The sequence below is a fragment of the Pogoniulus pusillus genome, chromosome 4 (assembly GCF_015220805.1).
Source record: "Pogoniulus pusillus isolate bPogPus1 chromosome 4, bPogPus1.pri, whole genome shotgun sequence".
In the NCBI taxonomy this organism is placed as follows: Eukaryota; Metazoa; Chordata; class Aves; order Piciformes; family Lybiidae; genus Pogoniulus; species Pogoniulus pusillus.
In genome coordinates this window covers 12934630-12959718 of record NC_087267.1, presented here as the reverse complement: position 1 = coordinate 12959718, position 25089 = coordinate 12934630, and the positions used below count along the sequence as shown (strand labels likewise).

Below are 25089 nucleotides of genomic sequence, written 5' to 3'. Positions count from 1 at the left end.
TGACCTCTCTGCTGTCAGATCTTTCCACTGTGAGACTTTTCCATGTTGGTTTTAAAGAGATAAGCAAATGGATTTTTTGTCACTTCTTCAGTATCCCCTGGTTAGATGTAATTAGATTGAGCTGTTGACAGATGGTATCTTAGATACTCCCTGTAATTGAGGAGCAGCATCCAGGCTACAGCAATCCCAGATTTCAAATCTCAGTTCTCCACTTCCCACCTTCAGCTATATGAGCTTCTTGCTGTATCTAGGACCAGTGTGCTCTGAAGCTTTGTGGCTTGCATAACCATTGCATCTTGCAGAGCCACAGAAGGAGCAGTGCAGTGTTACACAGAAGATAACTGGTCTTGCCACAATTTCATGGTGGGACAAAGAATTTAAACCTCCTGAGGGTTAGGATATGTTCTTTGAGGGCTTGTCCACTTTGTTTTCTAAGAGGATTAATTCAAAGTAAGGCTTTTTATAGAGTGCATAATAGGCCTGTTTTTGGCTTATCCTTTGTAAGTTTTAGTTGATCTAAAGAAAATGCCCTCTTTCATTGCAGAAAACCTTTTAAATCCAAGCAAGTATTGGTTCAAATCTTTTATTTTTTGATTGTTCTATATGGTCTTCCTCAAATCTCAATCTGCTTGTATCCTCTAGGCATGTACGGATAGTATTAAACAGAGCACTTCTGTGGTCAGAGATAGTCATCTTCTTGTTTCCTTCAGCAAAGACTCCAATTTTAAAAACTCAGAGGGAAACACCTCTCTCAAGATCACAGAGGCACAGCAGCAGTTGCTTGAAAACCCTTATTTTAACAGAATACCACAACTACACCTACCTTTTTTTCAGGAAATGGTCGCATTAGGACATTGTACTAAATGTTCTTATCTAGAGTTGGTCTCCTTGGTAGCATTAGACTTTGTCAGTGCTTGATAATGAAGTAATAGTTGCTGAATTGCCTGTTTTACACATATATTGACCTTGGCTTCTGCTGCTTCTGTGGCATGAATGAGAATATCGAGTATTTTGGCTAATGTACTTGAACACAGAAATTCATAATCCCACTTTATTGTACCTATGGGCATGGAAGACCTAGAGATAGATTTGCTACTGGTTTTGCTTCATATTATACTCCTAGATAGGCCTGTGGTTCCTATAATAACAATTACTGAGGGAAATTATTGGAAATGCAGCTGGAGGAATGAAATATCTCACCACTACTTGCTGCTTTTCCTTTGGAAGTAGAATTGTATTGTGCATCATTGTATTTCCCAAAAAATAGTGAAAGATCAGATGCTTAGTCTTTGAGAACTGGGTTTGGGAAGAGTACATATTTATATATATACAAAGTGTTCAGTATGGTATCTTTCTCTTTTCACCTCTACAACTTTTCTTTATAGTTTCTTTACACAATCTTGTTGGTACTCTGAAGGTTGTCTCACAAGTGTCATTTCATAAAAGAGAGCTAGGCTAAGATAGATATTGCAGCCTCAAGCTTCATTGCATTAAGAACACTGAAACCACTGAGGACAAAATCCTAAAATAAAAATGTTCAGGCCCAGTTGGTATTATTTGCTCTGCAGTTCTCTGCAAGATCCTGATTCCTTTGAATTTGTCCTCTGTCAGAAAGCTCCCAAAATCAGTTGAAGAAGGAAGCTGTATTGGTTTCTACCAGAATAGCACAGGTTATACCTCATTAGTTGTTGGACATTTTCTCCAACAAATTTCCATGTACAAAGAATAGCTCACCTAATTAATGCAGCCTCTTGGGACTTAGCAAGAGTGTTTGGCAGGCACCAACCCGTTGGTACAAAATGAGATCAATGTGCCTTTACACTCAGCAAGGACCACATTCTTTAAAGGATAGGTGCAAATTGGGAAACATCAATCCAGAATGCCACATTCAAAAAGAATGTTGGTTTTGTTTTGTGGTTTATGCCTATGTGAACTCACAGATTAGGCTTTCTGCTCTGAAATGTCTTGTTATGTTCTTCTGCATGGTAACACAGAGAGATGGGTGTTTTTCATAATCCAGGGTAATGGGAGATAGAAGCATATTATAAGCCTCAGGATACTCCCCAGCCTTAATGAATGAACAAGGTCCAAAATGGTCACTTGAGCATCTATGTCTCTGAATTTGGAAGGCAGAGGAATTACTGACTGTCAGGATGTCTGAACTTATATCTCAGTACATCCAGTATTTTAACTAGTACATGGGATTTCTTGTAGTTGAAAAGCTGCTGTCAGTTCAGAGTCGCACACTTAGATCTTTCTGCAGTGCTGAAAATGTTTAACAAAACCTTTGGTATTGATAGCACTTAAGGAGACAGGAAATAAAGAATCACTGTTCTTCAGCAGGAAATCTTACTAGCATTCACAAAGCTCCATCAAAAATTTTTACCTTTATTCATGATCACGAAATATCAGCAAAAAACCCCAGCTTCTTTTTTCATCTATCCCAAACATGCACTGAAGCTTCACTACTGAGTTTGGGAAACCAACTTAGGCATCACCAAGCAAGCAGATATGGAGACAGATTAGTATTCAGATTTTCTGAAGTGTGGGCAGGGTACAAAATTGGCAAAGTTAATACATTTTTGTGAAAAGGACTAATAAAATGGAAACTTGACCACTGCATTTTATGACAGTAATTTGAACACATTTACTGTGTCAGGAGACAACATTGCTGTGAAGATGGTGTTGCTGGCGTCTGAAGTCTCAGCTCTTCATCTTCTACATCTGCTAAGCACTCTGACAGCTGGCTTGCATGGTCATGAATAAATTATTCACAATTCACTTGCTCTTTGAAGAATTATTACATCAGTCAATAGATTTACTTCAGACAGAGAGCAGAAATCGAAGTTTCTGCTAGCACAAGTTTGAGTTCCCTACTAACACTTTCCTTTCTTGCCTTAAAGCAAAAAAAATTACTCTGATATCTTCATGTTCTCACCTCACTGAGGCAATGCTACTCCTCAGAGCAAAGGTAACAGAGAAACTTCAATTGCTTCAGAGAAAATAAGTCATCCACTCTCCCCACCCATCTTTTCCAGCAGCATATTTCTCAGTGACCCAATGTGACTCTTTTTGTTACGTAGATGACACTCTGATACTTAAAAGATTTTGGTAGGAAATTATATCTAAGGGAGACCTGTTGTGGACATCCTGCATGTAAGTCTGGATAGCACCCATCAGAGGAGGGAAAGTTCCAAGCTCTTTGTCATTTTCTAGCAAGGTGTAGGCAAGTTTTTCTTCTAATTGTGCCTCGTTCACGTTCCATGTGTGTTTACTGCAAGTTTTCTCATCACTATTGTGGGCAATTTGTCCAAAATATTAATTGAGCTGGTGATCATGGGGTTTTTCTCCCCTATCCATAAATAGATCTAAGACTAATTTGATTTTTGAATGGGTATTTCCTCTTGCACCTTACAGTTCAATCTCATCTGGCAGATTATTGCTTCATCAGTCAATACCATGAAATATTTCTATGTTTCACTGTCATTTTTTTTTTGGTCTAATGCTTTCTTATCAACAGTCTTTTTCATCTCACTGTTCATCCATTCTCCCACATAACTAAGTATATTGAAGAGCACATATTCTGGGACATGTTCTTGGGGAATCACCTGAGACATCTCTCTATTGTGATAATATGATCATTATTTTCTATTTACTACTTACTGATTAACCCACAATCAACCTATGAGAAGCAACTTCTTTTTTTCCGTGCCATATAGCTGATTTAAGCTTATTTATTATGCAAGGAAACTCATGATGTTTTCATATAAAGTATTACTGTATATGAAATATATCCTCTCCCTCTGTAAAGTTTTTTCTATTAGTGTAGTGGATGTTTACTCTGAATTGATGATACAGTGTCTTTAAACACTCTTCTTTCTATCTTGACTTTGATTAGCCAGTATGACAAATTAATTATGTTATCAGGATAACTTCCTGCTATAGACAGCCTCAAGCTACGTCAGGGGAAATTTAGGCTTGAGGTGAGGAGAAAGTTCTTCACTGAGAGAGTCATTGGACACTGGAATGGGCTGCCCGGGGAGGTGGTGGAGTCGCCGTCCCTGGGGCAGTTCAAGGCAGGATTGGACGTGGCACTTGGTGCCATGGTCTAGCCTTGAGCTCCGTGGTAAAGGGTTGGACTTGATGATCTATGAGGTCTCTTCCAACCTTGGTGATACTGTGATACTGTGATGCTGTGATACTGTGTTACTGTGAAAACGTGTTACCCTTTTGCTCATGAGTTTTAATTCATCTTTAAAACCAACTTTTTAACATATTACCCTCTTTGAATTTAAGCACTACCACAGCCTTGTAAATTTCTTTAAGGATATTGAACTTGCATACACTGTGGTCACCACTAGAGTCATTTGAATCAGAGCCTGCACGCTGCTTAGGGCCAAGTCAAATGGTGTATTGTGCCTTTGGGATTCTTTGACTATCTGTTCCAAGACACAGTCAGTAAATCTGTTAAATACAGCCTTGGGTCACAACCTGGTGGAGCAATTGAAATTCCCATTTTTATGGAGTTTTCTGCCTTTGCAGTCTCTCAGATATTACAAATGGAGTTTAATCATTCCAGGTACTGTCACCATTTTGTATGGCCTTAGTCCAGTATTTTTGCTATATGAAATTGTGATGCAATAACTCCTAGTTTTCAATATCATGTATCACTGCTTCTTCATCCATGATACTCCTTTGCCACTGCAACTCTTCAGTTGTACCCAAGGATCATGGTAAGAAAAGCAAAACCCTTAAAAGCATGCCAGGTCAAAGCTGCTGCAATAAACTGCTGTTACAAAATTTTAGTGGTCCTCAATTCAGCACTAGATAAATAGCTACATTTTGTCCTGTTTCTTTTTTTTCTTCTGAGGCCCCCCCCCCCCCAAATGTTTTGAGACTTAATGTTCTAATGCCATAATATTCAAGCTGCTTGATTCCTAAGCAGTGTTTTGTAAATAGCCTGAAGTACATTGTTTGTTGTTTGTTTCGTTGTCTTGGGGGGATGAGCTGTTGGCTTTGGTTTTATTTGTGTGTTTGTGAGGGTTTTGCTTGGTTTTGTTTCCATTTTTGTGTGGTTTGCTTGGTGAGTTCATTGTTTGGTTGGTTTTGTTGCCATTTTTTCTTTTTTTTTTTTTTAATAAAAAACCAAACAAACCAAGCAATAAAACAATAAACTCATATGAGAGCACTAATAACCTGCCTCTGTGGCTGGATATACTGAAAATCTGCAGCCTGTAATCCTTCCCTCTCCCTTTTTCAGACACAAAAGTTGGAAGAGCCCTTTCCATATGGTTATGGAAACTGGAGATCTGGTTATGGCTGTAAACAAAATGTCAGTAACATAATTCAATACAAAGTAAAAAAGCTGAACAAAGTTTTGCTTTGTATGTGGACAGTTTGTGTGCAAGTTCTTTGCAGATAATGCCTCAAGTTTGATGTGGATGAATAATGCAGATGAGAATTTGATGCATGCAAAGTTTGTTTCTCTTGCATTATAAATACACTTCTGTTTCTGATTAGGTTAGGTTCAAAGTGCAAATAGCTCCTGCTTTGACCAAGGATATTTAATTTGCCATATCTAGAACACTTATTTTCATGAGTCAGACAACTGAAAAAAAGCAAAGTTGAGATTTTTCATAAGTTCTCAATGTTGAGTAAGCTTAAACCAGTGATGAAACCTCAATTCTTTTCAGTAATAACACACTGACTGTTACCATGTTGAAACTCAGAACCCATAAGACTTCTCATGGGAAAATTGTGAAATACACTTGTACATAAGTGCCAAATGCAGGCTTAGTGTTTATGAAGTCACTGTTGTTTAAAGGAAACTGGTCTTATTTACATGACAGCTGAACTTTATCTCATTATATATGGCTGCTTTCAGTTAAATGGCCTGGTGATTGAGAAGTGGTACTCATTTATGACACAGGCTGTGTGGATGCTTTGAACAGGACTGGTGTAAAGATATGAACGCAAGTGTCAGACAGTAATTTATTCAAAATCAGTGATGAAGAGAGTCCTGATACTAATCTGAATCAGTATCTTCAAATAGGATATTTATTTGTTCTCTTTATTATCATAGAATCAACCAGGTTGGAAGAGACCTCCAAGATCATCCAGTCCAATCTAGCACCCAGCCCTAGCCAGTCAACTAGACCATGGCACTGAGTGCCTCATCCAGGCTTTTCTTGAACACCTCCAGGGACGGTGCCTCCACCACCTCCCTGGGCAGCCCATTCCAGTGTCCAATGACTCTCTCAGGGAAGAACTTTCTCCTCACCTCGAGCCTAAATCTTCCCTGGCACAGCCTGAGGCTGTGTCCTCTTGTTCTGGCGCTGGCCACCTGAGAGAAGAGAGCAACCTCCTCCTGGCTACAACCTCCCCTCAGGTAGTTGTAGACAGCAATAAGGTCACCCCTGAGCCTCCTCTTCTCCAGGCTAAACAATCCCAGCTCCCTCAGCCTCTCCTCGTAGGGCTGTGCTCAAGGCCTCTCACCAGCCTCGTTGCCCTTCTCTGGACACGCTCAAGCATCTCAATGTCCCTCCTAAACTGGGGGGCCCAGAACTGAACACAGTACTCAAGGTGTAGTCTAACCAGTGCAGAGTCCAGGGGCAGAATGACCTCCCTGCTCCTGCTGACCACACCATTCCTGATGCAGGCCAGGATGCCATTGGCTCTCTTGGCCACCTGGGCACACTGCTGGCTCATATTCAGGCGGGTATCAATCAGCACCCCCAGATTCCTCTCTGTTTGGCTACTCAAACAAGTAGCCCTTCTTACTGATTGTATAGGGTTAACACTCCTGGGGGAGTGACCCTGAACCTGACCCTAGGGGTCTTGGCCCCTCCTCAGGGGTGGGCCACACTCCAGGTGATGGTTAGCCCACTCCCCCCCACTTCCTGTGGTATAAAAGACAGGAGTTCTCCTGTCTCTTCCTCTTTTCGCCCTCTTGCTCCCTACCTGCGTTCATGACCGCACACACACACTGATACTGCATACCAGCCACGAGGCAGAGACACCATCACACTACTCGGGTTGTATCCATCCCTGTTTTGTATTTTGCTGTTTTCCCTTCCTTATCCTTTGTAAACTCCCCTACCTCCAATCCCTTTTTTCTAAGTTATTGTTAAACTTTTCCTTTTTTACTTCCAAATCGAGTCGAGATTGATTTATTGGGGGTGTCCCTACCTCTTATCTCTCTCCCTGTCTTTTGGGGAAAGGAGGGGGAGGAGGGGAGGGCACTCTATAAACTCTATAAATCCTATAAATTGTCATTGGGTCTACCAAATTTATAAGAGTCTCTGGGAACCTGCATTTGAACCCAAGACAATTTATTTGGCGTCTCAACGTGGGGCTAGGTAGAAAGAATTCTTTCAGAGAAGATTTGGAAGTTAAAAAATGGATATTCTGAAAGTCTTAATCATTAATGCATTTGCATGGCTGTTGTGGGGCTGGCTGTTAAAGTTTATAAGTTACCATGTCTTCTGGATTGTCATTGATATGCTCTGGGAATATTCTAAGCATTTGCCTGCCCGAGTCTATGCCTATTTCCTGAATTCTGTTAGTAATATCACTGTGTTTAGAAATGTTTCTGGAACATGGAATCAATCTGAGTATATGCATTGGAGCACAGAAGCTCCAGATATTTTGGGGGAAAAATGGTACTGGATAGCTGTTATTTCACTGTGTGTAAATTTGGGTTTGGGAATTAATAAGATAGCGGTGAACTGGGACACGTGGAAATATCGAGTGGGCGCCGCCATTAGGGTGCTTAGGGGGAGGGGTGGTCCTCACTGCCCGAGCTGCAGCTGCGGGGGTTGGGCGACAGGTCAGGCCGTTCCGGCCGCCCCCAGCGCAGGCACCGCCCCTAGCGCGGCTCCGCCCCGAACTCCGCCTCCGGTCCCGCCCAGGGCAGCCCCCCGGACCCTGCCCCCTCAGCCCAGCCCCCTTCACCTAGCGCCAATTACCACGCGGCCAGCAAGATCAAATCAAAACCCTCCCGCAGATACCGATCCAGGGCAAGGGACCTCTTCGGGAACCAGCACCCCCCAGCAACAGCAACCAGCTGGAAATGGACCTGATAATGGAGTGATCCTTATCAGCTCCACGCCCAGAAAGGAAATCAGGCACATAAGGCAGGAGTATGCAAGGGCAAACGGACAGTCCCTTTTAGCCTGGCTTTTGAAATGCTGGGATGCAGGAGCAGAAACAGTGGACCTAGATCACAGGGAGGCGAAGCAGCTGGGATCCTTGTCGAGGGATGGAGGTGTGGATAAGGAGCTGGGAAGGCTCGATGGTACCCACTCACTTTGGGCCAGGCTTCTGATAGCTGTGAGGTACAGGTACCCGACTAAGGATGACATGATTTTCCATCCCCTTAGATGGACAGATATGGAACAGGGTATCTCATACCTGAGGCAAATGGCGGTTCAAGAGATAATTTATGGAGCCGACCAGAGGCCCTCGGACCCTGATGATGTCCGCATGAAGCCAGCCCTCTTAAAGAAACTGACCCAGTGTGCTCCTTCCACATATGCCCCCACATTGGGAGCACTGCTGCTGGGCAGAGACCCCAACAACCTTCCCACAATCAGGGAGTTTGTGAATGACCTAAGACAGTTTGAAGACAGTTTGTCAAGGAAAACCTTAATTGCCACTGTAGAGACCCTCACCCAAGAAATGAACGAGCTAAAAGCCTCTTTCTCTGAAATGCAGAAGGCAGAGGATGACTGCTCTTCACCTTCAGAATGGGTGCAAGTCTCAGCTATAAGGAACACACGCCGCCGTGCTCCTCCTCCTCCCCGCAGGAGACCAGCCCAGAGCAGACAGGGTACACACAGGGGGTCACTCTGGAGAACACTCTGTGACCATGGGGAAAACATGGATAGATGGCATGGCCAGCCCACCTCAGCTCTATGGGCCAGGGTAAGGGAACTGCAGGGGACAAACACAGGGAATAACTCCTCCAGAAGAGGGGTTGCCCCAGTGTCCCGCAGGCAGCGCTCTCGCTCAAGGGGTGGTGAAGCCAGTAACTCAGGTCCATGTGCCTCATGCAGTCACACTGCTCAGAATTAGAGGTGCCCTGTCTCCAGCCAGGCGGAGGCCAGGGATAACAGAGTATATTGGGACGTGTTTGTGAAATGGCCTGGCACTTCTGAAGCCGAGAAGTACAGAGCGTTGGTAGACACCGGTGCCCAATGCACTCTGATCCCCTCCAGCCACAGGGGGACAGATACTGTTACAATTGCAGGAGTCACAGGGGGGTCTCGGGAGTTGACTGTGCTGCAGGCTGAGATAAGCCTCACCGGGAATGTGTGGGAGAAGCACTCCATAGTAACTGGCCCTGATGCACCTTGCATCCTGGGGATCGACTTTCTCCGGGAAGGGTACTTTAAAGATCCAAAGGGGAACAAGTGGGCTTTTGGCATAGCAGCTGTAGAGACTGCAGACAAAGAGCAGCTGTCTATCATGCCTGGCTTGTCAGATGACCCTTCCGTGGTTGGTACCCACAAGGTGGAAGATGTCAAGTTACCTATTGCTTCTCGTGTAGTTCATCGCAGGCAATACCGCACCAACAGAGACTCCCTGCTACCCATACAGCAGCTGATTCGCCGCCTGGAGCAGCAGCTTGTCATCAGCAAGAGCCACTCGCCCTTCAACAGCCCGATATGGCCAGTGCGAAAGGAGACGGGGGAGTGGAGACTCACGGTGGATTTCCGAGGCCTGAACGAAGTGACTCCTCCAATCAGCGCAGCCGTGCCTGATATGTTGGAGCTGCAGTATGAACTGGAAACGAAGGAGGCCAAATGGTATGCCACAATTGACATTGCTAATGCTTTCTTCTCCATCCCCATTGCAGAAGAATGTAGGCCGCAGTTTGCCTTCACCTGGAGAGGAGTCCAGTACCACTGGAACAGACTGCCTCAAGGGTGGAAGCACAGCCCTACAATCTGCCACAGCATCATCCAGACTGCACTGGAGAAGGGTGGAGCTCCGGAACATCTGCAGTACATCGATGACATCATTGTATGGGGTGAGACAGCAGAGGAGGTCTTCCAGAAGGGTGAGAAGATCATTAATATCCTGTTGGATGCAGGTTTTGCCATTAAGAGAAGCAAAGTGAAAGGGCCTGCCAGAGAGATCCAGTTCCTGGGAGTTCGATGGCAGGATGGCCGACGCCACATCCCTATGGATGTGGTGAATAAAGTGGCCACTATGGTGGAACCCACTAACCGGAAGGAGACACAATCCTTCCTGGGGTTTGTGGGCTTTTGGAAGATGCACATTCCCGGGTACAGTCAAATTGTGAAACCCCTCTTTGACGTTACAAGAAAGAGAAATAACTTTGAGTGGGGACCTGAGCAGCAGGTGGCATTTGACCAGATCAAACGAGAGGTGGTCCATGCCATGGCCTTGGGACCAGTTCGAACCGGCCCAGAGATTAAGAACATTCTCTACACAGCAGCCGGTGAGAATGGTCCTAGCTGGAGCCTATGGCAGAAAGCTCCTGATGAGACAAGAGGCCGCCCACTCGGGTTCTGGAGCAAGGCATACAAAGGCTCAGAGACCAAGTATACCCCCACAGAGAAAGAAATCCTAGCTGCCTATGAGGGAGTCAGAGCTGCCTCTGAGGTGATTGGGACGGAGTCACCACTCCTTTTAGCTCCAAGGCTTCCGGTCCTGACTTGGATGTTTAAAGGGAAGGGTTCGACTCCGCACCATGCCACAGATGCCACTTGGAGTAAGTGGATGGCTCTGATAACTCAGAGGGCTAGGATGGGGACTCTCGAGCGTCCAGGCATTGTGGAGGTCATCACCAACTGGCCAGAGGGCACTGACTTTGGAAAGCCAGCAGAAGAGAAGGCAGTGACCCGTGCCGAGGAAGCCCCCCCATACAGTGACCTTCCTGAGGAGGAAAAGGCATATGCTCTCTTCACAGATGGATCCTGCCGCCTGGTAGGCAGCAAGCGGAGATGGAAGGCTGCCGTCTGGAACCCCACACGCAGGGTTGCAGAGGCAAGAGATGGAGAAGGCGAATCCAGCCAGTATGCTGAGGTGAAAGCCATCCAGCTGGCCCTGGACATTGCAGAACGAGAGCAGTGGCCAATGCTATACATCTACACCGACTCATGGATGGTAGCAAATGCCTTATGGGGGTGGCTGAAGGAGTGGAAGAGAAATGATTGGCAGAGAAAAGGGAAACCTATTTGGGCTGCTGATCTCTGGCAAGACATTTCTGCACGCCTGGACAAACTGCCAGTTAAAATCCGACACATCAGTGCTCACATCCCAAAGAGCAGAGCCACTGAAGAGCAGCAGCATAACCACCAAGCTGACCAGGCTGCCCACATCTGCCAGATTGACCTGGACTGGAAGCACAAAGGTGAACTGTTCTTAGCTCGGTGGGCACATGACTCTTCTGGTCACCAAGGAAGAGATGCCACATACCAATGGGCCCGAGACAGATCCGTGGACATATCCATGGAGGCCATAACTCAGGTTATCCATGAATGTGACATCTGTGCCACCATAAAGCAAGCCAAGCGCATGAAGCCTTTGTGGTACGGGGGAAGGTGGTCAAAGTACAGGTATGGGGAGGCCTGGCAGATTGATTACATCACTCTGCCTCGGTCTCGTAGTGGCAAGCAGTATGTGTTAACCATGGTGGAGGGAAGCACGGGGTGGCTGGAAACCTACCCAGTACCTCATGCTACTGCCCGTAACACCATTCTGGGCCTGCAGAGCCACATCCTGTGGAGACACGGTACCCCAGAGAGAATTGAGTCAGACAATGGGACCCATTTCAAGAACCACCTTGTAAGCAACTGGGCAAAAGAGCATGGGATAGAATGGGTTTACCACATCCCATACTACCCACAGGCTGCAGGAAAGATTGAGCGACACAATGGCCTGCTGAAAACCACCCTGAAGGCTATGGGAGGTGGAACTCTCAGAAACTGGGAGAAGCACCTTGCAGAAGCCACTTGGCTGGTGAACAGCAGGGGATCAGTTAACAGAGCTGGTCCTGCTCAGTCTGCCCTACTGCCCATAGTTGAGGGAGATGGAGTTCCTGTAGTCTGTGAAAGGAATCTACTGGGAAAGACTGTGTGGGTTGCTCCTGCCTCTGGTGGGGGAAAACCTATCAAAGGGGTGGTATCTGCAGAGGGTCCTGGTCACACATACTGGGTGATGATGGAAACTGGTGTTATCGAGTGTGTCCCTCAGAGAAACCTCTCTTTAGCTGAAAAGGTTTTGAAATCTCAGAGTTGATTCCACGTGTTCCAGATACTTTCAGGTTATCTTGTATTATAGTTGTATAATAGTTGTATCATAGTTGTGCAATACTTGTATCATAGTTCATAAGGGGTTACAAGTTGTTTTTGTAGTTATACCCTCACCACTACACGGCGTCCAACAGAACCTACATGACAGCAGCAGCTATCCAGAGTCCTACAGCATCGCACCACACCACGGCGTCCAACCAGAACCCTGCATCTGATTCGTCACTGATGCCCTGCAGTGAGAGACTGTTCCTGATTTCCCTCCAGAGGATGTCTACAGCCATCTCATCTACACCTGTTCCCCTGATGCCAGACATGAAGAGACTGTTCCTGATGTTTTCTTCGCAGAGGGAAAAGACTCTTTTCCTGAGTACCAACAAGAACTGTTCCTGATTCACTGACTTTTCTTCCGTTCCTGCCCTGCTCACATCTCAGCAACCTGCACCGGACCAGAGGAGCACATCGCCTTGGGATACAGCCGGGGACCAAGAAGGACTTTAAGAACTCTTAACCCATGGACAACTTTTTCCCATCTTTGGAGAAGAAGACTGTTCTTAGGAAGGTGGAAGTGGTCTAACCAAGGGGTGGAATGTATAGGGTTAACACTCCTGGGGGAGTGACCCTGAACCTGACCCTAGGGGTCTTGGCCCCTCCTCAGGGGTGGGCCACACTCCAGGTGATGGTTAGCCCACTCCCCCCCACTTCCTGTGGTATAAAAGACAGGAGTTCTCCTGTCTCTTCCTCTTTTCGCCCTCTTGCTCCCTACCTGCGTTCATGACCGCACACACACACTGATACTGCATACCAGCCACGAGGCAGAGACACCATCACACTACTCGGGTTGTATCCATCCCTGTTTTGTATTTTGCTGTTTTCCCTTCCTTATCCTTTGTAAACTCCCCTACCTCCAATCCCTTTTTTCTAAGTTATTGTTAAACTTTTCCTTTTTTACTTCCAAATCGAGTCGAGATTGATTTATTGGGGGTGTCCCTACCTCTTATCTCTCTCCCTGTCTTTTGGGGAAAGGAGGGGGAGGAGGGGAGGGCACTCTATAAACTCTATAAATCCTATAAATTGTCATTGGGTCTACCAAATTTATAAGAGTCTCTGGGAACCTGCATTTGAACCCAAGACACTGATGCTCTTTTTAGAGGTGAACAATCTGTTTATTTTCAGTTGTTCTCAAATGGTATTTTTTTTATTCTTCCCATAAACCCTAGTAACACTGTGATACTTTGACATAGTGCTACTGTTACTGCACACAGAATTTGAAGTAAACCAACAATGCTGCTTATTTATACAATAGAATTCTGATAGTTTCCCTACTGTTCTTCATCCCAATTCATATTCATGTTAGCAACTTGTTCGCTTTTATTTGTGACTGCAGCTACACTTGGAATTGAAATGATAACTGAGTTATTTTGCTTTAAACAGGTTATGCTTGAAGTGAATTGGAGGTTTTATTTCTATTACTGAACTCAAAGCTGAGCATTTATTAAGTTTTTATGCTGATGGTGAGAGATGCCTGTATGCCCATATTGGTTATTTTGTCTTGTACTGATCTGTTGGACAGTATGCCCCTATTGCTTATTTTGTCTTGAACTGGTCTGTTGGGCAGTTAAATATCACAGTGCTACTTTTTAGGGAACCCTGAGAGCTTGGGCCAGACTGTTATGAAATTGTATTTAAAGTTGAATTCAGTGTATGGATATTTACAATTCCCATAGATCTAGTCTTTACTCTTCTGGTGTTTTCCATGTTTTATCACATGTAGCTTTAAACAGGATATGCTTGAGATGAATTGGAGGTTTCATTTCTATTAATGAACTCAAAGCTGAGCATTTATTAAGCTTTTATGCTGATGGTGAGAGATGCCTGTATGCCCCTATTGGTTATTTTGTCTTTTACTGGTCTGTTGGGCAGTTAAATATCACAGTGCTACTTTTTAGGGAACCTTGAGAACTTGGGCCAGACTGTTATGAAATTGTATTTAAAGTTGGATTCAGTGTATGGATATTTACAATTCCCATAGATCTAGTCTTTACTCTTCTGGTGTTTTCCATGTTTTATCACATGTAGCTGTTTACTTCATGCCCTTGCAGAGCTATTTTCCTGTACAAACAGCTAAAAAGCTAAATAACGATTGTTGAAGTAGAAGGCAGTGTTTGCTGCTAGTTCACCCTTGCACAATAATTGTGTGTACTTTGGTGAGCAGACCTTTATGCATTCTTTGAGATATGTGTTAAAGTAATTTCCCTTTATTTAGGGAAGATTTTTTCTTTATTTCCTCTGCTAGAAATAAAGACTATGGAAGTCACTTAAATTTGAATAAATAAAATATTGTAGTTTACAGACTCTGATAAATGATGCAATGTAACATGTGGTGTACTTGCTTAGATGAATTTACAGATCACCTTTCACATAACTTCTCAGCAAATGAACTCAAATGTGCTAGATAGACCCAGGAAAAAGGGTTTGAAACCAAGATTCTGCAGCTCTTGTTTGATGTCATGAATCATTGCCACGAAGTAATTGCAGAATCACAGAATGTCATGGGCTGGAAGGGACCTTAAAAAATCATCCAGACCAATCCCCCTGGCAGAGCAGGATCACCAATACCAGACCAGACTGGAACAAATCCAGGCAGATTTTTAGTATCTCCAGAGAGGAAGATTCCACAACCCGCCAGGCAGCCTGTTCCAGTGTTCTTTCACCCTCACAGTGAAATTTTTTTTCCTCCCATTTCCATGGAACTTCCCATGCCTCAACTTCCACTCATTGCCCCTTGCCCTGTCATTGGGCATCACCAAGAAGGGCCTGGCTCCATGCTCTTGGCACTCACCCTTTACATATTTATTAACATTAATGGTCTTTGGGAAGCTGTGATTAATTAATTAATTTTTAAAATGTCTTCATTCTGACTCCCTTACTCAGTATCATCCACTTAGAAAGATGCATAGGAAAATTCAAAATACCATCTTTTAAAAGTTGATGTGACTTGAAAAATATTCTTTGTGGACCTTTATTTCTTCCCATTCAGATGAAGCACAAATTAATTTCCAGCCAAAGGCTTTTAATGGCCAAGAATAATTTATATTGACTGCTGCAAGAACATTTTTGTTAATTGAATGTGGTCTGAAAGCATTATGTGGCATGTTTTTGCAGACATTGACGAATGTGGAACTGGAAGGCATAGCTGTGCCAATGACACCATTTGCTTTAACTTGGATGGTGGGTATGACTGTCGATGTCCCCATGGCAAGAACTGCACAGGAGACTGTATCCATGAAGACAAAATCAAGCACAACGGTCAGATTTGGGTGCTGGAGAATGACAGATGCTCTGTCTGCTCATGCCAGGTCAGTAGAAATAGAAGTAGCTGCTTCTGCAAGGTGGTGGTAGGAATCACAGAATTAACTAGATTGGAAAAGACCTTCAATAGAGAGCAATAAGGTCTCATGGACCTCTTCTTCTCCAAGCTATCCCACCCCAGCTCCCTTAGATGCTTCTCATAGGACTGTGCTCTAGATCCCTCACCAGCCTTGCTGCCCTTCTCTGCATACATTCAAGCATCTCAACAGCTTTCTTAAATTGAGGGGCCCAGAACTGGACACAGTACTCAAGGTGTGGCCTAAACCAGTGCTGAGTACAGGAGCAGAATGACTTCCCTGGCCCTGCTGGCCACACTATTCCTGGTACAAGCCAGGATGCCACTGGCCTTCTTGGCCACCTGGGCACACTGCTGGTCATGTTGAGCTGGGTGTCAACCAGTATCCCCAGGTCCCTCTTTGTCTGGCTGCTCTCCAGCCACTGTGTCTCCAGCCTATAGCTCTGCATGGGGTTGTGGTGACCACAGTGCAGAACAAGGCACTTGGGCTTGTTAAAACTCATGGTGTTGGACTGTGGCTCTGGATGAACGGAAGAGTGCTGTGAATGAGGTGAAAATTCCTGTTTTAGCTCCTTTGTCAGGTGCATGTGTAGTGCTACTGAAAAATAGAGGGGTTTGGGAAGAACTCTCTCCAGCCTGTGTGAGTCAGACTTCCATGAGAGGTTTATTATATGACATGGTGAGAAGCATGATGGCACTATTTTGTTAGCAGAGATGCCACCTGTGTTTTCTGGGTAGGAGTAACAGCATTTTCATGCAAAGAAACTGGCAGTCTAGACACATATTGGTGTTGGTGACTGACACCAGTATTTCTAGCAGATGGCTATAAATAGAAGGAGGTTCTGTATCTGTGGACTAATTCAGCTCAACTTTCCCAAATGTTTGCTGTGGAGAGCTTTATCCTAAGCTAAATGTTGATGGGGAATGAAGGCCGAATACACTGCTGACAAAGTCCTTAGTATTTCATCAGCTCAGATTTCATGGGGATGAATTTAATATTAGATGATCTATAATTTTCTTTATGTGAATAATTACAGGAGAGAGAAAAGGAATGAGCTGGAAGTTTAAAGCAAGACTCAACTAGCATCTCTGTGAGAATAACATAAACTTACTGCAATCTACTCTAACTTGACCCTTGGGAAAGACACCCCTGGGTTTCTTCAATGTGAGAGCCATCTGAAGGCTAATCATATGAAGGATGTCTATAAGACAGCAAGGAAACATTTTGGTAGTTAAGAAGGTGTATTGTGGTTTCTGCCTCTGTTTGAACTGTATATTGACAAAGATATCATGTAGTAGAAAAACTCATGAGCTCTAGTAGCTTAGAATATGCCAAAAAGTCAAGTTTCAGTACAAGTAGTGAAAGAGTTGGTCTCACCTCTGACATCGCTCTCTGCCTGTCTTCCAATTACAGAGTGGATACGTGATGTGTCGGCGAATGGTCTGTGACTGTGAAAACCCCACCGTTGACCTGTTTTGCTGTCCCGAGTGTGACCCGAGGCTCAGCAGCCAGTGCTTGCATCAGAACGGGGAGGTTTCCTACAACAGCGGTGACTCCTGGATACAGAACTGTCAGCAGTGTCGCTGTTTGGTAAGGCTCCTGCTTACAGCAGTGGAGACAGGAGGGGGAAAGGATATGAGATATTCTGATCTGTAAAGAATTCATTTTCATGTATGGACATCCATTTAATCTTCTCTGGAGTATGCATACAATCAAAAGCTGAGGGGTTTTTGAGATTTGTCAGGATTGCCATGTCCCAGGCAAATGTGCATTTTGGTGCAACAGGCATAATAGAAATTATTTCATTATGAAGACTATTTTTGCAAAGACTGAAGTCCGTTTGGATGTGGCACCTACACAGCAATACTCACGTGTTCACTCCTCCAAAAACTGCTTAACACCGTCCCTGGAAGTCTTCAAGAAAAGCCTGGATGAGGCACTTAGTGCCATGGTCTAGGTGACTGGATAGGGCTGGGTGATAGGTTGGACTGGATGATCTTGGAGGTCTCTTTCAACCTGGTTGATTCTATGAGTCTATGATCACCATGGTTGATAATTTCAAATAGGACAATAGATTAAAATGTGTTGATCCATTCTGGGTAACAGAAAAAATAAGATGATGCTTTTTTTTTTTTAAATCGTGAAGTGAGGTTCTTTAAAAAAAAAGAATCTGTTACAGCTTGTCATGTTTTTTTCTAGGCATGGGTTTCAGTCTGAGAGAAAACTATGCTGCATAATGCCACACCAAAGTTTCCATGGCAGTAAAAACCCCAGGATAAAAACAGCTATCCTTTATCACAGACTATCTCCAAATGTAAAGCCTAGTCCATCTAGCAGCTTTCCCTTGTCAGAGTATCACAAATAACAGCCAGAAAGCAATTTCCACAGGCACTGTGCATTCATTGTCACCACTGCTAAACTTCAGTAAAATATGAGCTTCTCTAAATGTCTCAAAACAAAACAACCTGCAGTCTGAGATATCAATAGATGTCTCTATTTTTTTCAAGACACTACTTTTGTAACTAAAGTCTACTCTCAGTTGTCAGGTACTATTTTTTGGGTGAAGGCATACTGTCAATTCCTTGTGTTGTCTGACACTACAGAAAACTAAATTGAAATAGCAAGATCAGTGACTGGCTTTAAGATTGCTTTCATTCTTACCATCATGTGGGTCCAAATGACAAAAATTGATCCAGATGAGAATTTTTAAAGCAGTAACTTCACAATACTTTCTGTAACAAAAGGAGTGTATTTTCCAAGCTATGGCGAGTCCCTGGGAGCTTTTTCAAGTTTTTGCTCTGAAGGCATTGAACTCATAGTTTTTGACCTGACCTCCATCCCCTTAGATAGAGTTTCTGTAAATAAACTTCTTTTCTAATGCCAAATGCTATTCTCTTTGCCCCCCTTAAATACAGACTACTCAGTTTGTGCTCAAATGAGCTGAATAAATCAGAGATCAGAAATGTACCTGCTTCAAGAGAAATATGTAGTAATGACTTCTGTGAAGTCTGTGACCAACAGATCTGAAACTTTGACTCTTGTCCAGAGTTGAAGGGAAGCTGACCTTAGTGTCTAGTAACTGACATGAATAAGTTGACGTCTTTACGTTTGCGTGCAAGCATCTACTTGCCCTAAGAATATTCTGGCCCAATGCAAGTCTATCTTTTGACCATTTCATTTCCTGACTGTATTGAAGCCATTATACAGAATTTGTGATTAAGTTTGGAAATTCGGGTGTTCTGATCATAGCATCCTACATGAATGCTAATTGGGCAGAGGTCCTTTCACTGAAAATACCCCAGGGTGCCCTGCTGCTAACTTAACACCCTCAGTCCAGCCAATGTGTTTGTAACCATGAAAAAGATAAACTGTAGCTGAGACAGAGCTGAATTTGAAGACTTTTCTGTGGTGCACCAATTGTCTGAACAAAAGTGAGAACTAAATTAAATTAGTTTTGCAATACAGGCCTGTTCTGGCTTCTGTCACTGGTGGAAGTAGGACTTCACAAGGCCCATATCCTGTATTGCATGACGTTTATGGGGAAATTCCAGCTGCAGCTTGATGCAGAGTGTGTTGAAATAAGTTGAGTCCACTATGCTTCTTGAGCACAGATGACAATAAAACACCCAACTTACTGTGTCAAGCACAGGCAGTGAATATTGCTGTTCTCTGCACTGACTTCTGAGTAACACCAGACAGATAAAACTACCAGCTAAAATAAAGCTGAGTCAGAGGAATGGGTAATGAAAGAGCTAATAATTTTCTTTTGTTCTCATCCTATTTGTGAACAGCAAGGCGAAGTTGACTGCTGGCCCTTGCCATGCCCAGAGATAGATTGTGAATTCAGTGTCCTTCCTGAAAATGAGTGCTGCCCACGCTGTGTCACTGACCCCTGCCAAGCAGATACCATTCGCAACGACATCACTAAAACTTGTCTGGATGAAACCAATGTAGTTCGCTTCACCGGATCTTCTTGGATTAAGCATGGCACAGAGTGCACGCTCTGCCAGTGCAAGGTAAGAAGCACTAAAATTAGGCTGAGATTCTTCTTTCCCAGCTTGCTAGCATAGAAATATTAAAGCACTGATTCCTTTCTGTGGATACTTGGTGTTTAGAGACAACAGTAAAAGTGTTTGTCTCAGCTAACATTACTCTTGGATGCTCTTAAAGGATGGTTTAATATTCTGGCAGCTTGGAACCAGGGCAGCAACCTATTCTGTGGACACAGCAATGGGCTTTGCTTTTTTCACTAGTATAGCTCAATACAGGATTCGTCACAGTTCTTTCTTTATAGCTCTATGCTGCCTTGGAAACACACACAGGAGTGAATAGACACGTAAGATTAGACTTCACATAAGAAGTTTGTTCTATGTGATACTGTAGTGTTATCAGAACTGATTGAATTTCTTGTTGAGAATAATAATTGTTTTGAAAATTAAAGGTCCAGGTGCACTGTTAAATAGCTTGCTTTCTTTAAAACTAGTAAGAGAATCAACATGCTTAGAACATTTAATAGTCTTTGTAGTCAAAGGCACTCATTGTCTGAGAAGGAAAATTAATGGCTGTGGTCTTATGTGAATTCTGGCAACTCTTTTTAAAGATGCAAATGAAGAAGACATTAAATAATTTTTTTCCCCATTCAAAATAAGTTTATATGATGAATTGTATTTTCCAGTGTCTACTACTGAGGAATAACAGAGAGTTTCTGCTGTAGTCAAGGATGGAGAGACAGCAGGATACATCCAGAGATCTTAAATTATTACTGAATTCACAGTTGAATTTGATCTTTATCCTGTTTCCTCAGGGAAGTTACTTCTCAAACTTTAGAATATGGCAGGATTAACCATTTTGAAAAGGTGGTTACAGAGAATAATCTAACTTAGTACCTTCTTGTAGAAGAGAGGGGGGAGTGACAAAGCACTTAGCAGAGGCTGTCGAGCACCACATTCTTCATCTACTTTCCCTTACACAATACTATGTGCAACAGCAGTTGCTGCTGTCTAAGCATAGCCCTTTTACAAGGGAAATGGTGTATGCCAAGTAAGCTTGGGCATTTGTCTTGATGTCAGAATGGGTTGATGCTTAGGAGAAAATCATGACCTAACAGAGTGGCTAAGGGTTAAAAAGCCAGCTGCTACCCAAAGAGTGTTGAAACACACTTGCATGCAGCAATCCAGACTCCTGGAAATTATAGCTGGTGCCATACACCAGTTCCAATGCTAGAAGTTACTTTTTCCTGGGACAAGTTGCTGAGATTTATATGCCTTGATTTCCCCATCTGCAAACAAATTAATTTACATGTGATTTTTCTCTAATACACATCTGAGATTCAGTGATGGAAAATATGTTCCCGTTGTACTGCTAATTAGTGGCAAGGCAGAAGCCAAATCTTACTCAATTCTCTTTGGAGAGTATTCTTTCTGAAGTGCACTACCTACTTGTTATGGCAGTATTGTGATCTTGTAGTTCTGCGTGCAAGCAGCCAACTCTCTCCTTACCAGGTTAACGCTGTGCCCAGTTTGTACAGTTCTCCACATCAATTGTCCTGTCTCACCCTACTCTTTTCTTGTGGAGCATCACATGGAAGGTCAAAGCTCCAGTATAAGCCTCTCTAGGCAAGCTATAGCAAAATAGCTTTACACAAATCCTTTAAGAATTAAGAAACCTGGATGTTATATGAAGCTGACTTTAGCCACAAAGCCCATTTCAAATCATAAAGAAGGTGGGCAGTAGGATCATCAAACCTCCTGTAACAGGAGGAGTGAAAGAAAATGTTTGAATGATCCAGACCTTGGTCTTTAATCAGTCTTGGCAGCAATTTAAAAATAATACACACTTTTTGTTTGCATTGCAAGAATCAGAGTTCAGAAAATAAGTAGTAGATAGAGATATGTAGAAAACAAATTCTCTAGTGTTTTAATGATGTCCATAGGCAATTAATTCCCTTAATTGCTAATATTCTCAGAGGATCAGCTGGACTATCAGGAAAAAAACTTTAAGGATTAGTGTTTGCTGGTGTTACAGCCAGGATATATTAACTGCAAGCATTCAGGACTAAATTAAAAACCAGCATCCCCCCCTGCTTGATCTAAATACAACTCTCAAGTCTTGTTCAGCAGCTTTGTGTACATGAGCAGATGCCTGATACCTTTGTCAGAGCATTTTTCCATGGATTCCAGCTTGACTATTGTAGCTCTGAGATACAGAAGACAGCAAACCATAGTCCATCCCTTGGGCAAGGGAGGGACATGACAGCAACATCATGAATCTAATGAAAACGTGTACATGTCTTGTATTTTACAAATCAGTATGCTCAGCCCTGATGGATGTTTGCAAAAGGCTGAGCTTGGTAAATTGATCTGGTTAGTACAAACGGTTAATAGTTTCAACTCCCCTTTGTGTTTTTCCTTTCTTTAGAACGGCCACGTCTGTTGCTCAGTGGACCCACAGTGCCTTCAGGAACTGTGACACCAACAACCATCTCCCACAAGCAGTTTCTGGTTAAAGAATTTTCCTTCACAGAAAAGACCAAAAATTGTACAAAATTAAAACTAAAATTAGATTGGTTTTGTTCATCTAAAGTGCAGATATGTGATGAACTCAGTTAATCAGAGTGAAAGTTATGGGACTCAAGACAAACTCAGATGTATAAACCTTTGTCTCAAGTTAGGCCCAGATCTGGCTGTTTATCTGTCTGGCATCATTATGCAGAATCTTTAGGTTAGTGTGAAGTGACACGTTGTAATGCTGTACATAACGATGTCAAGATCCAAAATCAACTTAAGAGCTCTCACAGGGTCGTTTGAAGCTTTGAGAGTCCAACACTTAACCAAATTGAGAGATTTCTTTTTTTTTTTTTAAACTAATCATATTTGGAACTGCAAAAAAAAAAAAAAAGTGTTTGATTGCTCACTGAGGAATTTAGCAGACATTTGAATAAAAGGATGAAGCCTTCAGAAATGAAGAACCTAAGCAGCTAAGGTGTGATATGTACAGTATGTGTGCTGAAAAAATAAATAAAGTGGAAAAAAAAAATTAGACATTATTGTAAAAAACAAAACAAACAAACAAAAAAACCAAAAAAGAAAACCCGTGATGCACAGGCATGGCTTCTTAATGTTGGGAAAAATCATCAATATTTCCTTGTTTTACTGCACTTACTATTATTTCTTGATTGAATTTGTTCAGTATGAGCTTGTTATTGTGCAAATTTAAATAAATATTTCTCTTACCTTAAGTTTTCCTTTGTGCTGTCTTTCCAGGGTGCATTTTTTGTGTGTGTTATTAGTGGTCTTTGGCAGCATGCCTAGGTAGCTGGGCCATACAGGTGGTGTATTGCTTGTCTAGCTCCCCTACCTGTAAGGGCATCTGCCCAGCACAACCTTATGGCTATCATGCCTCATCTTTGTTACTCTTCTGGGAACACAAATAACCTCATACATCTGAGTCATTGTGGAAAATTCTTGTGCCTAAAGATCAACTCCTACGTGGCAGCAGAACGCTGTCGCTTGGAGTGGGTGCAGACCATTTGTGTGTGACTTGCCTCTGTTCACATTTACAGAGGATCTTCACCAGGTTCCTCCTCTCTGCAGCTGCCAAGAGTCGGTTTGCCTCCATAAGCTCCACAGCTGTTTTAGTTGTTTGTGTAAAGCATCTCAGTGCATGGAGATCACCTCAATACGCAAACCCTATTTTCACTACTGTACTGTTGGGACAATAAGTCAAAGAGGCTATGTTGTGTTATTCTTGAAGAGAAATAAAGAATAAAGCAGTGCTTACAAATTACAGGCTGAAAAGGCTGACTCTGTAATTAACACATCACAAGCAACAGAGGTAAAACGAGAGAGGAGGAAACTACCCAAGATGACAGCATCCTTTAAATGCTGCTTTAGAATTCCTGTTCTTTTTGAAGTGCCTTGCTGCATTTCAGCATCTCTCTTACCAGTTCAGTAGATTGTCATGCAGCTTGGACAGATAAAACTTCCATTAATATTATCCTTGTGTATTATTAAGGATGTCCATGTATGTTTTTTACAAAACAGAATTTTTTCCCTCTAACAGAGTGTTTCATGTACAGCAGGAGATGAAAGGAAGGCCATGCAACTGCATGCACGTGGTAGTTATTCCTTTGGCCCCAGGTGTCTGCTGAGTACTGGATGTTTTTGGAGCAGGGAATACAAGAGTTGCTAGGCCACTGAGCACAAGTAATATAATCCAACTCAAGAAAATAAAACCCTGAAAAAATGGCAACCCTCCTGAAATCAATAGGCTGCACTGAATCACTAAAGTTACAGGAAGTTTCAGAGGAAATAAGACCTTTTTTTCTTAAGTAGTCCAAAATCAACAGGTACTCAAGAGTCTTGCTTCATTGTCCAGTTCCTGGCAAGTTACGATCAGAGTTTTAATATGAATGTTAGCTCCTTGAAAAAGAAACTGCTTTCCATACAATGTTTTCTTGCCTCCTAGTAACTGTCAGCTCTTATTTTCCCCTCAGTCACAGAGGCACATCTCTAGTAGATTTCAGTGGCAACTCCATGCCTGTTTCTGAGAGAAGGTTTAGCAGAAGTTATTACCTTTTAAGAATTGCACTTTGGTTTTGCTCAAGGATAACTATAAGATAGATATAGGAAATGCATGAAGAGCAGACTTTGTCTGACAAGAGCTAATATTTTTCAAAGACATTGGTCAAGATGTAGAAAGCTATGAAGGAAAGCAGTGGAGATGGCAGAGTGAAGGGCACATGATACCCATGGAGGAGTTGTAACCATCCCTGCTTTGAATCCATGGATAGAAAAGTTAGGGGTGACACAAGTGTCTGTGCCCTTAATCTGGTTCAACACATCCACTAACATCACATTTAGACATCTGGGCATTTGGGCAAAGGGAAATGGATACAAACTAGAATGCAGGAAATCTCACCTCAGAATAAGGAAGAACTTATTTACTGTAAGGGTCACAGAGCACCGGAAAAGGCTGCTCAGAGAGGTTGTAGGTTGTGGATTCTCTTTCTCTAGAGACTTTCAAGACTCATCTGAATGTGTTCCTGGGTGACTTGCCCTAGGTGAGCCTTTTTTTGGCAGGGGGCTTGGACTCGATGATCAGAGGTTCCTTCCAACCTCTACCATTCTATGATAGATCAGATATGAAAACTGAAAGGAACATTATATCCTTTTTTCCCCCCCTCGATCCTTTCTCAAAGGCAGAGTAATAATGGTATTTAACCCCAGCTTGTAATCAAAACTAAGTTGATGTATAGATGGAAAAGAGGCATCTCTCCTTTTGTCATCTGAGTGTTGCAGGAGCTTTCTGCTGTTGTAGGTTTGTGAAGCACAGTGCAATACACTACGAACAGGCTAACAAAACGGGTTGTGGAGTCTCCTTCTCTGGAGAAGATATTCAAAACCTGCCTGGACACATTC

The 25089-nt window shown here is 43.0% G+C and overlaps 2 protein-coding genes across 3 annotated transcripts in view; one reads left to right on the top strand and one right to left on the bottom strand.

Annotated features, from left to right (window-relative positions):
* NELL2 (neural EGFL like 2) overlaps nt 1-22907 on the top strand; it is a 189238-nt gene extending 166331 nt beyond the window's left edge. Inside the window, exons 17-20 of the mRNA XM_064142220.1 lie at nt 15447-15640; nt 17084-17260; nt 19462-19686; nt 22088-22907. Of these exons, the coding sequence (XP_063998290.1) occupies nt 15447-15640; nt 17084-17260; nt 19462-19686; nt 22088-22138 (647 nt within the window). The 3' untranslated portion in view covers nt 22139-22907. The remainder of the gene's footprint in view (nt 1-15446; nt 15641-17083; nt 17261-19461; nt 19687-22087) is intronic.
* Nucleotides 1-25089, bottom strand: part of TMEM117 (transmembrane protein 117) — a 336585-nt gene that overhangs the window by 15357 nt on the left and 296139 nt on the right. The window lies entirely within an intron of this gene.